An 18440-nucleotide genomic window follows, 5' to 3' on the forward strand; every position below is an offset into this window, starting at 1 on the left:
CTAGGCAACTGTCACAGAACAAGGCATTTAGTGAATCTATATTTTCTGTTTTCATGATTTTATTTTTTTTATTTTGACTTGATCTGGATTACGGTGACCACTTTGTGGAATTTACACTAGATGAACCACATTTCAGCCAAAATTCCATACAAAATTCAGATGATAAATGTCCATCAAGTCAGGACACACGTTGATAAATTTGTCTGTTTTCTGTGCTGCATGGACAAAGACATGAATAGAGACATGAAGGATTAAGAGAGGGCAGCTACATGCAACATTATACAATGATTTAAATGTAATAAAAGTGCACACGTCTATAGGTCCAACTGCCATGATGAGAACATTCCTTTTCGTGTCATTGTGTTTATTTACCTCAGAAAAGAACCCAGAAACTTGATCACAAAATCAGATGGAAAACTGATTAGAATGTATAAAAAGTTCAGTACAAAAGAGAGCTGATATATTCTATATTGAGCACTAAAGTCAAAAGAATGTTTTGTGCTGATAAATGTTTTAGTAAGTCTGTGCAAAGCTGTGCAAAGGTTGTGGCTAAAAAAAAAAAAAAAAAAAAAAAAAAAAGCAGGAAAATTCATGAACCTATCAACATTTAGCTTGTTTAGAACAATCTACACCAGTCGGCAAACATTATGTCCACCTGCCTAATATTGATTCATCATCTTTTGGGATCAAAATATTAGGCAGGCTGTTAAAACGGTTGGTCGCCAAGTGCATTGTATCAGGATATATGTATGTCAAGGCTTGGGGACCATTTCGACAAAACAATAGCAGGTGACTACATGAAAACAACTTCAAATGACTTGACACAACATTATTTTTGTACATTATTGCACGTTAATCAGCACTGAATTGGGGATATTTCAGCGTCTAATTTCAGCACAAACATGACACCTGTCTATGGAGGAGCAGGATGTGAAGCCTGAGACAGTTGACTGCTGATGTTGATGAAGACTCTTCACCCCGAGATCATGAGTGCAGAGATCTGCTGAGGGACTGTGTAGATGAGCAGCCCGAGGAAGAGTGCCAGGAAGATCAGGATGACCAGGGCAATGATGAACTTCTTGAACTTAGCCCAGATGAGGTAAATGAACGTCTTCATGGGGTTGACAAACCAGGAGAAGCTGGTGGTGGGTCGACTGTGAGCGGAGAGAACAAGGGTTATGACCTGATACTCATTCATGGATATCACGGTGTGAGTCCCATACTTGGGTTTCTCCAAAGGTTCTGGTTCTTTTCGAGCTCGGCCGACAGGATTGGCCTCAGCTTGTTCTAATGTCACCAACTGAAGCTCTGCCTCCACCTTGCCCTTCACATACGAACACATACAAAACATTGTATTCATTACTCGGTAATTCTCTTCTGACACGCATATCTATGGCGACCTGTTTAAACACTTGTGTCTCGTACCATGAGCATAAATATGTTGCCACTGCTGTCAATGAACTCCAAATCCTCCTTTTTCAGCTTGCTTCTTTTCTCTCTGGTCTTCTTTTTCTTGGTTTTCTTTTCAGCCTCGCGCCTCTCCTTCTCAATTTCCTCGGCTGTCTTGATGCGGACCAGCGGCCACCAGCCTTTCATTTTTTTTGAGCGAAATATGGAAACACGTGGACTGGCTCGGTCTTTGGCCATCCTGACGTTGCACTTGGCGGCAGACTTTGCTCCTCGCACCATATCGCTGAGGCGAAGCTCGATGGCTCCTGGTGAAAGTCCAGGATTTAAGAAGTTTTACTGACCAGTGAAGTTGAACTTGTCGATCTCGTGTCTCACCTAAAAAGTCGTTGGCACTAATCCGGTCGTAGTCCCACACCTGCAGCGTCAAAATAGCTGGCTGTCGAAACTCTGACTCTTCTAGTGAGAAGATGCTCTCCTTCTTCTTGTAGACCACCTCTTTCTAAAGGGCGCAGAACGAACAACTGAGCAATCTGTGAGTGTTTCCAGCCTGTGTTGCTCTGTACCTCAGAAGGCAGGTAGTCAAAGCGAAACACAAATCTCCAGTTGAAGTTTCCTTCACCAGTCAGAGAGCTGAAGTGGACGTCCGTCTCCTGTTTATCTCCATCTAAACCTTTGATCCAGCTGGAGGCAATGACAAAATGACCCAAATCAAACTGACATCCTTAAGATGCATCCCCTGCAGTCAGGTTTCATACCCTTTAACGTAGATGTCAGAGGTCGGGTCCCCTGTGAAGGGGTTGACATCATCCAGGATCACATCGTCTGTGTTCCAGATGATGACACGTAGCTCGTACCTGAAGATTATATGAAATGTGTTTCAAATGCTCCCAAAATAAGGACTACAGTAATACAGTAATATTGTGACCTCTCGGGTCGTGAACTTACTGGATTGGAAGCCGGGGCTTAATGTCGACAGGGGGCGGAGCCGGGATGTCCGTCGGAAACATGTCCACCCACATGTGAAGGTATCCCTGCAACAGAAACATGCTTGACTGGAGGCCTCAAAGCGGACCCCTGCAATGGACTACGCTTACCTGTGGCAGACCTGGTTTGTCCGGGTTCATCAGGGATCGGATCTCCACGTGTTCCGGCACCAATGGAACAGTCCCAGGCAGGAACTCATTCATCTCTGCCCATTGATGGAGTACGTGAAGTGCTGAATGCTCTTCAATCTCTTCAAGCTCCTCTGGAGACAACTGGTTCTTCTTCAGCAGCTCTGCATGAGGACATGGCGCCTTCTATAGCATGTGACTCCAACGAGTGTCTTTAAGACACCTCACCTTCAGGAATGGCATCTGGTGGTATTTTGAAAATTCTGTTCAGTACTTTGACGACTGACGGTCTAAATTCTGGAGGTGGGATCTTGTTCTTCCTGCAGAGCTCGGCCAAGATGGCTGTTGGCTTCATGATGTCCCGCCACACGTTGTAGCCACTCCTGAAATCAGACAGACGGGCTTTCCACTCTGGAGTCTAGTCTGACAATAACAACTCATCATGGACTCCACAACACAGCACTCACGTATCATAACAAAGCGCCAAACCACAGGTGGCCCTGTGCCGACTATAGAACCTGTTCTCCAGGTCGACTCGCGTCTCTCCTATGACATCATCAGCCCCGACCATGTCATGGTCCATCACCGTGATGGCCAGCTCGGTCTCCAGTGGGAAGGACACTGTGAACTCGAACACTCTGACAGACACAGAGACGTGTCAGCATTACTCCAGGGAGAGTCAGGCAGTTGAAGGAAAGACAGAGACACTGACTCTCCGAAAACAGGGTTCAGCTGTTTGGGGATGTATTTCTCTTTGGTGTCCAGCGTCTGCTGTCCAATCCGGAGAATCAAGTAAGGGTCGGCTTTACCATTTGGGTCGGTGGGTGCAAGGGTGGTCGCCTGCAAAATGAAACGCCGGTGAGGTGTAGAACTCAGATTCATCCTTTTGTTCCATTTAATAAAAATAATGAAGTCCATCCGAGCTTCTCCAATATAGATATATTCACCTTGACAATATAAACCCGCACCAAGACTTGTAACGGCGAGTTATTTGGAAGGCCATTAGTGATCTGACACTTGCTATTCTCTTCATCCTCGTCTTCGATCGGGTAAACCAAGAAGGATCCCTGAGGAGACGACAGGAATCACCAGGAATCAAAGCTATTTGCACCTCAGTCAGCTCTACCTTGCATTTCCCCATCAGGCGCTCCTCCTCATCCTCGTCACTGTCTTCTCCCATTGCACTGCCTTTGTACAGCGGGAAGATCTTCAGCCAGTCCTGAAACTGACTGAACTCAGTCTCCAGGTCGCCTCCATACAGCTGGACACACAAACAGACGTGGCAAGAATATAGACAGGCCATGGGAACTAACACTTCTTGCGATCATTTCCTGACAGGTTGGTTGTAAATCCTTATCAGGAAGTCTGCCGGTAAGATCGGGAAATGGGGAGATTAAAGTTATTTTCTGGACCACTTTTCCTCATGACCTATGTTGTACCTCCATTTAAATGATAAAGAATGATGGGATGTGTTATTTGCTTGTGAAAATACGCATTTATTTGGACTACAAATCAAACATCGCATGTATGACGTCACAGCAGAATCCGACTGATCCGGTGCTGAGTCAGGCGCTAAAAGTATCAAAGATAGAAGACAGCAAACATTAGCTGACAGTGTTAAACACGTACTGCGATCCGCTAGAACTTGTCCCACATGCTGGCTCTAACTTGACTGACTATAGATGCCGGTCGAAAAGCAGTGCTGTCAGAGCATTAGAATGTATCTTTCAGATTCACAGACATATGTCAGATCTATGGCACATTTTAACCTAGATCAGGAAATAATCTTAGTCTCTCCACTGACTCCAGTTATATATATTTATATATATAATATATATACATATTATTTTGTGGCCATCGGAAGACCTCTTACCACACTGACTGGTGGAGACAAAATGAAACACCTCATAGAGACATGAAGAAGCTGCTGAAAGTTTCTGCCTGAAAAAAATCAAAACCACCATCTCACACCTTTAGCGTTGCTATTTTCTTGCGTTTTGGGGGCTCAATCTCCACGACCACAGCTTCTTCCTCTTCCTCCTCATCTTCAATGTTCGCCATCGTCAGATTTCCTCCATCTTTCAGTAGGCAACAAAAAAAATGTTGATGAAATAAACATAAACTAATAGATTCATGCTGTTACATTTAAATTTTAAAAGGTCGAGGACCAGAGTGACATTTTAGAAAGGCAACAAGCGCATCAGGGAGACAGCCAACTGATGTTTGTTGGTGTGGTGAGGCATTTATCAGTTTAATGTCGTCCACTTCTTTATTGGTTCAGGTTGCTAGTCAGTTACCAATGAGTAATGTAGGTGGGTGAGCCACACACATTGTTGTTGTGGGCGACACTTCACCACTTTGATAGAGTGTAGTAATGGCAAAAGAATTCCTACCTGTCTCTGCTTTTTCCTCCCTCTCCAGTTGCTCAGCAGTCTGCAAAAATTTCAACATTTGTGACAGAAGAACCTGTTTTTGTCATTGTCTTTCAACAACATTAAATCACGCTGCTATTGTTTTGGCTTTGGATAAACGTAGCGTGGTCACCACATAAAAATGCCGCCACTATTTGGTGTGAGGACTCGCGTCCCTATTAACTTGACTCTCAGCACTGACCACACAAGACTCACCAGTCGTTCCACCTCATCTAGGGATGCATAGTATTTGGACCACCAGTCCAACTCCTCCACCTCAGGAGCATCCTCCTCCAGCTCTTCCTCTGCCTTCATCAGTTTCTTAAAAGGATCCTTCAGTGAATAGACAAGGTTGAGGTGATTTCTCAAATCAGTTTTCACTTTTCAAACATTGTATTAACACCAGTGCTAACACCACTTCTGGCTCAAGTGCAATTCTAAATGCCCCCCCACCTCAAAATGCGTATATCTAGATTCACCAGCTCACCAGCTTTGAAGAAATCCTGGACTGCTTGATTGCCAAGTTGCTGAGGTTGATGCTCTTCAGTGATATCAGAGAGGGTTTCTTCTGACTCATGGCCCTGGCTGCAGACAGTGGACAGTTGTGACCTGACCCCTCAAGCTAAAGAGCAAGCTATTATTTCCCCTCCACAACTTGAACATTTTGAGTCACCGACCAAAACTTTTTGTTTGACGTCTTGGTTTTGGCTCATCATCTTCCTCCTCTGGTTCATCGATCATCTCACGTGGGGCATAATCCATGAGGCTCTGAACCACATGAGACCCAACCAGAGCGACACGACCAAATGCCCGATGCTCCACCACAAACAGTGTCAGAGGAGGGTGAAGGTAGGTCTGCTCTGGGAGCGCCTGCAAACACCAGACAAAAGAACACGTTTGCAAAATGGCGAAAATCGGATTGGCACAAACTCGAGCTTACCACGTGAAAGCAGCGAGCCACCTCCTTGAAGTTCGGATGTGCCTTAAAGTTCTCAATCTCTTCAGAATCCAGCTGTCGGCCAGCACACTCCACCCTCACCAGAGGGCGGTCAACTTCAAACAGCTGCACCCGTTTCAGGTCACGCAAGCCCCAGAAGAGAACCTGAAATAACATTTGTAGAGATTGAGTACCCTAAAAAAACATCTACCCTGCCGTTATGTCAGTCACCTCGATCCTGAAGGTCCTAAGAACTGGCTGGACTCCTTCAGGGATCATGTAGATTTGCTTGTCCTGCAGATAGGTCAGCTCCTGGGGGTCGACACTGCTGGGGAGGGAGGGCTGCAGCAAATTTAAAAGTTAATGTTTAAGATGACTGTAGGTCCCACATTTGTAACATAATAGACCCATCTAGATATGTTTTTTTTTTCGAATAGCAAGAGTAACACTACGGTTTCTCTGTCTTATGACATTACCATTTATTTCATTTGATAAAAAGCAAAGATCAGCAGAGTTAAAACCACCTCTCCAAACCCGGAGTAATCCAGTTCGATGAGCTCAAAGGCGGCCAGCAGCTCCCCTGCTGCCGCCCTTCCCATGCTGATGTCAAAGAAACGGAGCTGAGGCTTCTTGTAGTACTGATCCACCGTTTTAAATTCAGGCTCGGCAAAAGCTCGACCCAGAGGCTTTGGACTGCCCTGAAGCACACGAGGATGAGGTCAAGTCCAGTGGTGTCAAGTCAGCAGATGCAGCGGCGAGGAGTGTTACCACTGTGTCGTGATCGAAGAAGTTGATGATGACAAGGGGCGGGTCTTGTTTCAGGTCCTCTATCGTTCCCTCCAGCAGAACTCGATCGAACCACAGGCACTCGCACCAGGCAGGAGAGAGAGTGTCCGGAGAAACCTGGCGGAACACACAGCACACACTGCTACTGTGTTTTTTGGATACCTACTGACAAACAACAAACTGGTTGATATGAACAAACCATGTCAGGGACCAAAACATCTACATCTACATCAACATCTGGAGTGAAACAAGAGTGTGTATTAAACAGTGTATAACATTTAAACTGATCACAGTGGCACGTACCCTTGAGACCTGACATTGTGTGGAGAAGACAATCTTAGCAAAAGGGTCTGACAGACCATCATCATCTGCGGCCATCAAGCCTCGACCCTGGTACAAGTGACAGCGCAGCTGGAAGTAGCGGCTGTCTGGAACAGAGAGGTGTTGTTGTTAGAGGAAGGACGATTAAAGAAGTCGTCGTCCCACTGACTGACTGACCTTGGCAGGACAAGCTGATAGGAAGCTTCTTCTTCTCAGGAGGACCCTGTATTCTCTCCTCCTCTTTGTCCTCCTCCTCCTCCTCATAGATGGGCATGAACTCATCTGGGATGGATGTGATGGCCTCTTTGCTGTATTTGGCCAGACCAAGCCACAGGTAGACCTCCAACTTGGCAAAGATCTCACTCGCTGGGCAGCCAGGAGACTGCAAGAGAAAGAATAAAAGACTGATGGAAGATTGCCTCCGCTGCCTGTTACTGCCAGGAGGGCTGAGATTGTGAGCGGAACCTCACTACATATGGACATTAAACAGCAGAAATCCCAGCATGGGAGAGCCCTGTCTTTAATACGCATTACCAAAGTCACATGATCTGAAAGGCTCATTTACAACCCAGCCATCCTAACCTTCATGTAAAGCGTAGACAGTCGACCACAGTCCTGCCCCTTCTGCTCCTCCACCAGTGAAAACAAGATGGAATACGCCGGGATCCTGACGTAAGCCACTCTCTTGCTTCCACTCAGCAGCCAGAGAAAAACATCCGGGATGGTGCTTTGAGGCTGAATCCAGGAGAATCAGGAGCGTTAGGGTCACAACTCAAATACTGAACTTCCACATCGGACCTCTTTAGCCAGCAGCCGCAGCTTCTTCAGGAGTTTCCGGACATCTGCGATGCGTTGCTTCGCCGTTTTCCTTGTGATTTTCCTCCTCGCTCGAACCGCCTGTCTGGCCACGGCCACCTGAAGACAATAACACTGAACCCCGTGGAATACTCTCAACAGGAATCCACCCACATCTCTTTCCCAGTAGCCACATATTGAGCCATACCTGAGCAGACTTTGGTGACTAATAATAAAATAAAAGTCTCACCAGACTCTTCTTGATGTACTCTCTCCGGCAGCTGTCCAGTCTGTTGGGACGAGACTGAGACCTCCTGTCTGAGAAAGCACTGAACTGTCTGAGGACACCACAGAACACCACAATAAGCATAAAGGAGTCCAAATCGTAGTTCAACGACATGAAGTTAAACATATTTAAAACAGAAGTATTGGACACCAACTTGCAGGAGGCCACCAACTCCATCAGCACATTCATCAGACGCTCCTTCATGTTGCTCCTCGGTCTCCTCAGCAAACTCTCCACCTCGTTGAGGCCTACTTCCTGAAATTTTAGAGTGGGTGTTGTACTTTAAAACAAGCTTTAAATTCATCATATTGTGTTTAACTTGACGCCCACCAGCCTGTCGGCCATCCTGCTCAGCCAGTTGGCCTGATACAGTCGGAAGCTGTGGTCTTCAAACTGAGGCCAGATGTACATGCAGGGCTTCTCTCGTACAAATGGAGCGTGAAGAGGAATGCAATAGAAGGATCTGAATATGCAGAGGAGCGCAGCAGTTATATAAAGTGAACTCTGTTATAATTTATAACTACAGCTCCCACGACAAGCTTTTCCAGTCATGAGTCACAATACGAGTTACACAAACAGCAGATGAAGATCTGGCCTCGCTTCCACTGGTGAAACTCTTGTCCGTTTATTGTTCGCAGTCAGTATCTCTCCTGAGCATATATTACTTGCTTCTCTTGACCCCTATCAGATCTGATACGCACGCAAGTGTTTGTACTCCTTTTAACAACTGCAACTCATCCTTTAAGCAATGACTTTAAGAGAACATTTATGTTGACTGAAAACTGAGTTCATTTTTAGCGCTGAAGCTGGTACGTACCGGTCGTACTCGGTGGGCTGAGGTCTCATAGGAGTGGAAGTAGATCTGTTATCAAGTTCAGCACACAACTCATCAATGCGTTCCAGTTCGTCATCTGACTCCAACAGATTTAGAGTCTCCTCGCTTAAATCCTCTCTGCTCCTCAGCAGCTCCTCACGGCTCCTGGCCAGGTCCTCCCGGCTCCTCCTCAGTTCCTCCAGACTCCTCGCCAGGTCCTCCTTGCTTTGACTTTTGCTGGTCTTCCTCACCTTCACTACCTTTCCAAAATTGCCTGGAGAGTGACGGGGGGAGACAAATATAAACCAGAGGATGATGGTTCCAGTCAATATACTGTAGATGTGTTACCTATTGAGAGTTCAAAGGCCACTGGTTTGGTTCCAATCGAGGGGTCCATCATAGTCACCTCAAATATCGAAGCAAATAGCAGAAACTCTTGTCGCTCACCCAAATATCCCTGAGAGACAAAGAAATATATACGGGTCAAGAATTTTGGAGGAAAAAAATGACTTCTTTAAATTCAGCCACTGACCTCAGGAAGTGGATATATGTCTTCAGTTTCCACAGTGACGGACTCTGGAACCTCAATTCCACTATCCCCAGACTCATCTCCAGTCTCAGTTGTTGCAGAAACTGACATTAGAAATGACAACACCAGTGTGTACATATAGTGTTTGAATTGCAGTGTTTTTCAACCGGTGTGCCATTTGGTTGAACTCTGCCTTTACAGTAGATTGATGCTGATGCTTTGACTCCTCTCAGCAGTCGCAGCAGAACTGCCCATGGTGCAGTCTCCTCTTCCCACAAACATTCACTTACAGCGAAGAAGCCGGTCAAATGCGTAACTTCGAGTTATTTTTTAAACCTGATATGCCTCTTACTTGACCACACACCTTCACGACAGAGTGAGTGTGACGTCTCACTTCAAAACTATATTGACATTCAAACAAATGCGCTCCACAGTGTGAAGAGATAAAGAGATCAAATAGAATAAATACATCACAATACATTTTTGCCATATAGCCCACTCCTTTCTGTAGACATTTTCAAACTCAAATACACAAATACATTTCCCGCAATTTGTTTCTGTAAATCGCATGCCAAATCGCCGAGAGTCAGTAGCTATAAGTTTTCACGCGGCAATTGAAAGGGATTCTCTACGGGACTTTGGATGAAGCACAATTATGCTTCGGCTGAGCTTCCTTTGGTGGTGAGCCTCTGGATTGTGGCTTAAAAAAGGTTGAAAATACTGATGTTTTACATTTGACATAATGCAAAGAACACAAAACAGAAGTGTTGACCAGCTCCACCTTCTTCTTCTCACCTGTAATATTCTTCACCCTGCTACTTTTCCTCTTCATGGTGAGTCTCCCGAGCGCACCTTTCACCTTCAGAAAATAAAAAGAATGATGACAACATGAAGAACTAGAAAAAACTTTTTTCAAAATTTCTTCTTTTTTCTTATTTTGCCTGCAAATGTTTCTAAAGACCTTTCCCACTGCAGAAGAAGCTGTATCTGTGACGGTGGAAGAAGGTGACGAATAAACCTCCACACTCAGCCCCAGAAGGATGCGACCACGGTAGAAGATTCCTTCGCCTAGACCCTGATTCAAAGCCTGGGGACAAGAGGAGAGGATTGATTTAACATTTTACACAACTATATGTCAGCATTTTAACTGGTTCCTTGGCAACACTGCGTATAATATAGTGTAGTATTCTGCACTCAGTGTGAATGAATGTGTACCTGATGGACATCGCCCAGGGTGGAGTTCTGAGGAGACCCATAGAGATTGACCCAGGAGGGACCGAATGTCGGGTTGAAACCTGCAGACATGAATGTGATGAAAACTCCTGAAGTGCAGATGACGACTGTGACTAGAAGTCCGGAAAGAATGGAGTGTACCATTCCTGGTGGGGTCAGAAATCTGCTGCAGGTCCAAGAAGTGAGTTGCCAGTGCAACGTCTCCCATCTTGGCGTCATCCAGGATCTGGACTCTAATTCGCTGAGCCAGAGGAGGGAACTGCTCGATGAAGGAGATCTCCTCGTTCCAAACCGGATTGCAGGTGGCGCTGGTAACCGACGTCTCCCCCTGAAAATAACTCATTATGACCACCTGCCTACTGTAGCCTAAGCTACAGTACATATCACCTCGCATATACCTGCTGCCCAGCGAAGGTCACCTGCACGTAGGGGTCAATAAAGACAGTTCGGTCTGTAACCTTTGACATCTTGGCCATCAGACCAGCATCCATAGTGGGCAGGCCCTCCGCTCTGTAGATCCGGACCCTGAACTTGGCCCATGGCCGCTCTGAAGTCATGCCCCGAGGGAGCAGCAGATTTCTGCAAATAGATTGCAGTATGACTTTAATGCATTGTTACAGCAGATTGAGAAACATCATGAGGAAGTTTTACAGACTTCTCAATGTCCTCACTGGCACCTGATGCTGACAGACTGGGAGTACCCGGAGAATCCCCCTTCATCAGCACACTAATGCTGGCCTTAACGTAGCCTTTGATCCCTGACCTGGTGTCCGTCGGGTCAGTCAGAGGAGCCCATTTCTGGTAGAATCTGTGGTCTGGAGTGGCAGAGGCGAGAGATTTCCATATGCATATGCATCATTCAATGAAGCAGATGAAGCTTTCTGCTACCACTCGTACCTGGCTGGCTGTACACAGTGGAAATGTCAATCTTAAATGTGCCAATGTGAGTCATCAGGAAACCCAAGGTCTTTCTGTGGAAGACCTAAGGAGAAATTTCAGGGTTTTAATGAGGTCCTGAGTACATGAGGCCCATGGAGTAGCACCCACCTTCATCTCTATGACCTTGTCGAAGAGGATCTCAGGAGTCTCCTGGAACTCAAACTGGAAGTTCTGAATGAAGAGAAGGTGTTGATGATGCCAAATGACTTCAGTGCATCGTAGACGGTTCTCTACTATAGTAAGTCGTACTTCGTTGTAGAAAGGACAGTTGGTGGACTTTTGTGTAGCCGTGTGCTTTTTCTGATCTCCCACTCGGATGAAAACTGCCGGACTGATGTTCACTCCCACCAGCTTCTGAGCTTCCAGTATGTTGACATTGACCTGACGACAACAACAAATAAATGAAAGCTTCACATACATTTTTCAGATTTGCAAATCCACCATGTGAGCTCACCTGAAAGCTCCGGATTTTAGGTGTCTCAGCAGCGACCCGTCGCGACAGAGGTTTGCAGCGACTGCAGACGCGCGAAAAAGTGCAATGTTGAGTATCATGCCAAGAAAGGATGTTACCCAAAAAAGGAGACAAAGAAACCTCAGAAGAGGGGTGAAGATGATGTTGGAGGCCTCCATGTCCATCAGGTCGTCGTCATAATAGTCATCATCGTCGTCGTCGTCATCTTCATCGCCACTCCTGACTAGACTTCGCCCGAGTTGTCGAGCCTCCCGGTCCAGAGGATCTGGGCGAGCAAGAATGGGCGGCGGGCTGGAGGAGAGTTGTGAAAAGCCAATATGGACAGACTAACAGGTCAGATTAATGGATTGCATTTCTTATCTCAAACTGAACTGGACTAGTTTTGAACCCACATGACCAGAGTGAAGGAATGAGCTCTCACCTGTCTATGTTATCATCAAATCCTTCATTCATGATGACCAGATCCGTTCTGGGACAAAAAAAAAAAGTGCACACATTAAAACAAAGCACTATGAACGCAACACAGTTAGGCGAAGGAAATACCACCGTTTTGAATACAGTATTTAAAGAAGACAGTCCACTCATCCATCTAGAATGAGGTTTGATAAAACCTATGGCATAATCGAACCAATGAAGTGGAAAGTACTTCTTAACACTTCTCAAGCAAGCCCTTCGCAACGTCATGTCTTTAACTCCTCTTGGCACTGCCTTGGTTACAGGCCTGTTTGAAGCGTAACAATTGTAAACAAAAATGTTTCACATTGATTTTCTTCGCCACATAGTATGACAGTGCTTTGGCGCACAAACCTTATGTTCAGTTCAGGATCCGGAACGACACCTTCTGATGGTGTTACACGATTGTATTGCGCCCAGAGATTTTTACGGATCATTGAATGCCACTTCAAATTAACGTCCTAAACACAATTGTTACTAAATATGAAACTTTTCCATTGATAAAAAGATGAATTCCATTCCAAACTGGTAACAGTTACCATTACCAGGCGGAAACACTCCTTTCAAGGAAACCAGTGTGATGACACTACCAGAAGGGCATTTAGGGCGTCCTGCTGTTTTGCAGTTTAGGGCGTCCCCAGGACCCCCAGACGCCCCACTAGCTAAAAGCCTGCAACCTATTGTCTTTAGCTACATGAACAGCGACAATGTCTTTGCATTATCACTGTCAGTCATGATTTCATTTGTCTCTTTGAATCTAAAACCTTTTGAGACATAGAATAAGATTGGTCTTGTGACTTGGGTTTAGAAAAGCAAAGTAAATTTTAACATTTTTTAATCATGGTCTTACTCATTGTTTTTCACCACCTTCAGGTAATCCGCTCCCTCCCATTGTCCAATGGCGCCTTCCAAAGGAAGATAGCGGATGTCCAACTCTACATAGATCTAAAGACACAGAGTGAATGGCATCGTGGAAACCAAGCAACCTCTTCCTCCACACAGTGTTTGTCCATACGTCTGTCAGGGAGAAGTTTCCGTCAGTGAGCGGCTCCCGCAGCAACAGTCTTCCTGCAGAGACGGCGTGCTGGAGACTGACTTCCAGTCGGCCCAGCAATCTTGACACGCACACACACACACACGAATGTGTTCATACGGAGTACAGTCTGTGTGTGGTAGTGTTTGTTTACCTGTTTGAAAAGACCTTGCTGGAGTTGTAAACGCTGACAGACAAAACTTCCTCGCGAATGTCTTTGCCATAATGAGGCCAACGGAAGTCCTGTAAAGAAACAGGCATGACATAGTGACTGCTGGGCTTTTGCTTCAAAGGATATAGGGGTTCTCCTGGTCAGTTCTAATTCAACCAACGTGGGTTAACACAAAGCATCAAAGTGTTTACTGACCAGTCTTAGCAGATACTCCGGGGAGAAGGGAGGTATTTATTTATAATAAATACAGTGACATAACTAAAATGTTTGGTGACATTTGTGAAGCTTTGTTGTTTACAATGTACCATAAGCCTCATAGTAAGTCTGTTGCCGCAGTGTGATCCCAGAAAAAACTTTCCTTTACGACTAACACTGACCAGAAACTTGAAAGTTAGTCTCAAAAATACAGGTGAGACTGTGATAAAATCGAAACAGTTAAAACTAAATCACAATATAGTTTTGCCGTATTGCCCAGTCCGTTCTGGAGACATTGTTAAATAGATTTTCTACATGATGTTCCTGGAACTAGCATGCCAATATACCTGAGTGTCAGTAGCTAAATATTCTTCACAAATTAAAAAGGCGTTTCTATGGCACTTTTAACAAAGCACAATTAAGCTTTGAGAAGAATGAGACTGAATATCATCAGCATTTGTGTTTTCCTCCCATGATCAAGCTTTGTGGATGACAATATTCTGTCAGAATTTTCTCCACAAAAGCAACACAGCACATACAACTGTTCTTCTGCTCATTTTCACACTTATTTCAACAGCCAACACTTCCATGAGAATCAAACCAGCGTGTCAAAGAACGGCAGACTTCCTAACTGGCTGTGGATTTTCGGACGCAGTGGAGACACGTTGGACATCTCCAGTTCCTGGTCATCCCTCAAGGTCCTCACCATCACCACACCGTCACACAAACATCATAACCACAACACTGAGCAGCCCAGACCTCACGAGATGGTGGTCAACCTCCGCCTCTCCGAACATTACAAGGGTCTTCGATGTGAACATGCAGTGACTGCCATTTCTCACCACACACCAGAACTCTCCAGAGAGAAGTTGGCCATCACCAGGCTCATGTCTGGGAGATGCATTATATCATATGGATAATTCCGTGCACGCAAGACACTCCCTTCAGTTCTGTTTGACCTCATGAACCAGTCTGTTTCCAGTCACCACATGCTAGAGTCGTGTTGTCTCCCTCAGTGAAGAACGCTACAGCCGGCGGGTCAACATCAGTCCGATGCTTTGTGTCGTAGTTCTTATATTCTAGGAACCAGGAACGGCAAAGTGGTTCAGCAGCGTCACAAGGCATCTCCACTGTTTGCCCGACATCCAGGTACAACTCTAATATCTGGTCTTTTGTGTGTCAGATGAGGGCTGCAGAATACAATACATTTCCTGGGCTGAAGCACAGCTCTTGGTACAAATCTGAAAGATGAGGATATCATCTTTCTGGAGTCACTGAAGTCATGACTGGAGTCATGAAGATTGAAAGAGTGCCACTGGAGGTCCATTTCTTCTTTCATCCACATACCTGCACCAGTCGAGGGATGGATGTCGTATAACAAAAGTCAGATCGATAGCACCATGGAGGTTGTTGGAGACAAGAGCCACGAGCAGCAGGATGTGTTTGTGAGAGTGAGCACGTGGTTTCAAATGTCTAGCTCAACACCATCAGCAGTTTGTGGAATTATACATGTTTATTGGGGGAAACTCTGAAAGCTACTTCCTGTTGGCGTAATGAGGAGTGACAAGTCAGAAGTGTTGGAATTAAAATAAACTATCAGGACATTTTCAAGACACTGAGTGGGCTCCACGCTGGACCTTCCACCTTTGGCTTCTCTGAACTGCCTTGCACCACATCACCACAAGACCTAAAAGCTTTCCGAACATGACTGGCCCGATCGTACCCCGACCAGATGGAACCACCACCATCCCACTCACCATGGCTGAAGCAGGTGGTCAGCAACTTGATGTTAGAATAACATACTCTCAGACACATTCTAAACGGGTCCAGCGCCACAAAACTAGGGTGTGTGTGTGTGTGTGGCAGTTTTATACAAACCAATAAATAACATAATAGTAAGTAAATAAATTAACTGAAAAGAAGTGGATATGAACGCAATGAAAAACCACAACTGTCAGTGTATGTTAGTGGTACTTAAAAAAGACCTGCCTGTTAGCAAGTGACTTTCCCTGTGAAAGCTCATGCAAGTCACTCGGTCTGCTGTCGCAAAATCTTCAGGGTGATGGAAGTGAATGTGTGGTCACGCTTGCCCGCTCATAGTGTTATATGATGCCCGTGCGCCACAAGAAAATGGACTGCCGTTCTGACCTTTTAGTCCATTTCAACATGTTTTTAAGTTTAAGTTAAGTGGAAAAACAGCCAGTACGGACCGTCATTACTTTTTGGTCAGATCAGATTCAGCGCCATTTCTTTTACACAATTCCATCTTTAATATCATGATTATTCAATACTGATATGACTTGTAATGTTTCCAAGCGTGGTTTCGATGTGTGCGCGTGCCTGTGTGTGTACTTTGTGTGTTTGCTTCTGTGTGGACCTGTGTGTGAGCCATTGGGTTGAGGGAGCGTCTGTGTGTGTTTGAGGAGTGGTAGTCAGTCTCATGTCACTTCCATTAAAATAGCTTGAGAAGAAGCAAACAGAAACACTGCAGCTACCCGCTGTGACTCAGATCCCAGGTTAAATCTCAGTTGGTCATTTCAATACATTCTAAGCTTGAAGAAATACTGCCATACTAATGGAACAATATGACATGCTCAGAGACGCTTCCAGTAGGAAGACGTTGAATGTACATGTGCTGTGTGTTCTGGGATTGCACAACCACACAGCAGGACAGCATAACAGAGCATGTGAAGTGACCACCACCTCAGCACTTGCTCTTTATTTGGTTTGGTTTGTCGGTTCTGCTGCACCCGGAACGTCATCATAGAGAAATGTACGGCACGTGACGAGTCAGATTCATTGGAGGATCGTGTGCAGAATATAGCGGGATGGATGGGAACGTACTGCCAGTAAACAGAGAGGAAGTCACCCTCCGACACACAGACAACAGCAACGCCTGGTGACATACCACAGTCACAGGGCTGAAAAGCATTACGTTCTAAAATGAAGCAAGTTCTTCTCAGTCACAGGGAAGGACTGCTCCACTTCGGGGTCAAATCATCAACACACACCAGAATGTGGAGCTTCTCTAGAATGTTCTGGACTCACCTCATTGAAGATGGCCAAATTCTCGCACTGCAGGACTCTGGTTTTGTGGGTGAAACCTGGAGGACATAGACACTCTTTAGTGACCTCTTCTTAAAAAACAAAAAAAACAAACACTAACTACTTTCAAAAGACGTTGGTCGACAAGTTAGAACAAACAGCGCTGCCATGTTTAAAAACAAATTGATCAAACATACGTTTACTCCATTAAAGCCCAGTTAATTTCACAAGCTAAACATAATTCTTAGCTCAGGTGTTTGATATTTCTGATCAAATCATGTCTGCTTTCTTAATGCGCCCACTCCCCTAAAATTGGCGGTAAAACTTACGTTAACTTACTGTAAGTTGGCAGTAAAACCCGACCCTCAGTCCACTTTGCGTCATGTTTGTATACCATGGTCATTATTCAGACATTATACAGTAACAATATTGTTATAATACGTAATTTAAATTGTGCTTTTTAAATGTTTTTTATATCACATTGCAACGTATAAATAGAACACAAATAAATAACGTTATACGTTTGTTTAAATAGTTGCATGGGCAATATTACCATACAAGTATTGAAGCTATTAAAATGACTAATAAAAATAATAAAAAGCATTGGAACAGTAAAGAGTTGTTACTGACCTCTGAAACAGAGTTCAACCTTTCTGTCAGACCGTCCGGGCAGGTTGGTGATCTTCCTCAGAATCACATTGATAGACATGGTGGTGATGATGATGATGATGATGATGCTGGTGGTGGTGGGACCTACATTTTTGTCCTGTGTTCCGTCTGTGTTCGAGGCTGCGGTCCAACACGGTCACCTCTGTAACAAGAAGATATCGCGGTGCGCCTGTCTGTTAGGGCAGGTCTTGTCTAATATTTGAGAAAGCAAACCAAGTTGCAGAACTAGTTTCCTCCTCTGGTTAAACACACACAGTGTGCTTGGAGGAGGACGTCAACATTGGTTATACTGATGCAACAGGCCTCATGCCTCATCGGGGGTTTTTTTGTCTTCGATTTTTTTAACAGTGATAGATGGACCATTGCACACTGGACTCTGTATTGGTCGCGCTGAAGAAACTGAGCCAAGTGGCTCTCGCGTTTAGAAGCTCAGTGGCCCGGGAGACTGCAAATAAAACCATAGCTTCAGCGCAGTGGAGGCGCAACTGGGAGGGGAGTTTGACCCACAACCTGCTGGAGCGATGACGAATACGAAAGTGCATCGGTAGAAAAAGAACTAAACCAAGTTTTGAAACAAACGCCACAGCCATTGCATTAGTTTTGGCCACAAGAGGGCGGTAGACACACGCCTATGATCACACCCCGGAGCACTTGTGACAGACAACAACGTCATTGTGACCGTTCCATGTCATACGTGCTCGTCCCTCTGACGGGTTTCGCTATTGGTTACCTCCACTGCGAGGCCCCGCCTCCCGCCTGAGAGCGATGGATCGGCTCTCCACTCCGGAAGGCTCTACCTCTCCGAGTCATTTGTCACTAATATTTTGT

The 18440-nt window shown here is 45.2% G+C and overlaps 1 protein-coding gene across 1 annotated transcript; it reads right to left on the reverse strand.

Annotated features, from left to right (window-relative positions):
* Positions 1 to 588: 588 nt before the first annotated feature.
* On the reverse strand, positions 589 to 17753 carry fer1l4 (fer-1 like family member 4). The gene is made up of 49 exons (XM_053867529.1): positions 17574 to 17753; positions 16947 to 17002; positions 13686 to 13774; positions 13514 to 13613; positions 13349 to 13443; positions 12467 to 12514; positions 12166 to 12336; positions 12028 to 12088; positions 11823 to 11954; positions 11682 to 11744; positions 11532 to 11616; positions 11290 to 11449; positions 11033 to 11213; positions 10776 to 10962; positions 10617 to 10696; positions 10363 to 10488; positions 10197 to 10260; positions 9405 to 9505; positions 9221 to 9329; positions 8876 to 9146; positions 8389 to 8521; positions 8213 to 8313; positions 8023 to 8110; positions 7776 to 7892; positions 7560 to 7712; positions 7155 to 7359; positions 6960 to 7084; positions 6639 to 6773; positions 6395 to 6568; positions 6102 to 6212; positions 5874 to 6035; positions 5611 to 5803; positions 5421 to 5518; positions 5150 to 5266; positions 4916 to 4955; positions 4494 to 4600; positions 3649 to 3783; positions 3470 to 3589; positions 3235 to 3362; positions 2990 to 3160; positions 2751 to 2905; positions 2505 to 2686; positions 2356 to 2441; positions 2166 to 2264; positions 1974 to 2091; positions 1786 to 1909; positions 1426 to 1715; positions 1224 to 1324; positions 589 to 1154 (listed from the first exon to the last, which is right to left on the reverse strand). Exons 1-49 carry the CDS (start codon positions 17650 to 17652, stop codon positions 974 to 976), a joined length of 6207 nt encoding a protein of 2068 aa, XP_053723504.1. The 5' UTR covers positions 17653 to 17753; the 3' UTR covers positions 589 to 973.
* Positions 17754 to 18440: the final 687 nt, after the last annotated feature.

Source organism: Synchiropus splendidus, chromosome 6, assembly GCF_027744825.2.
Source record: "Synchiropus splendidus isolate RoL2022-P1 chromosome 6, RoL_Sspl_1.0, whole genome shotgun sequence".
Classification (NCBI taxonomy): domain Eukaryota; kingdom Metazoa; phylum Chordata; class Actinopteri; order Syngnathiformes; family Callionymidae; genus Synchiropus; species Synchiropus splendidus.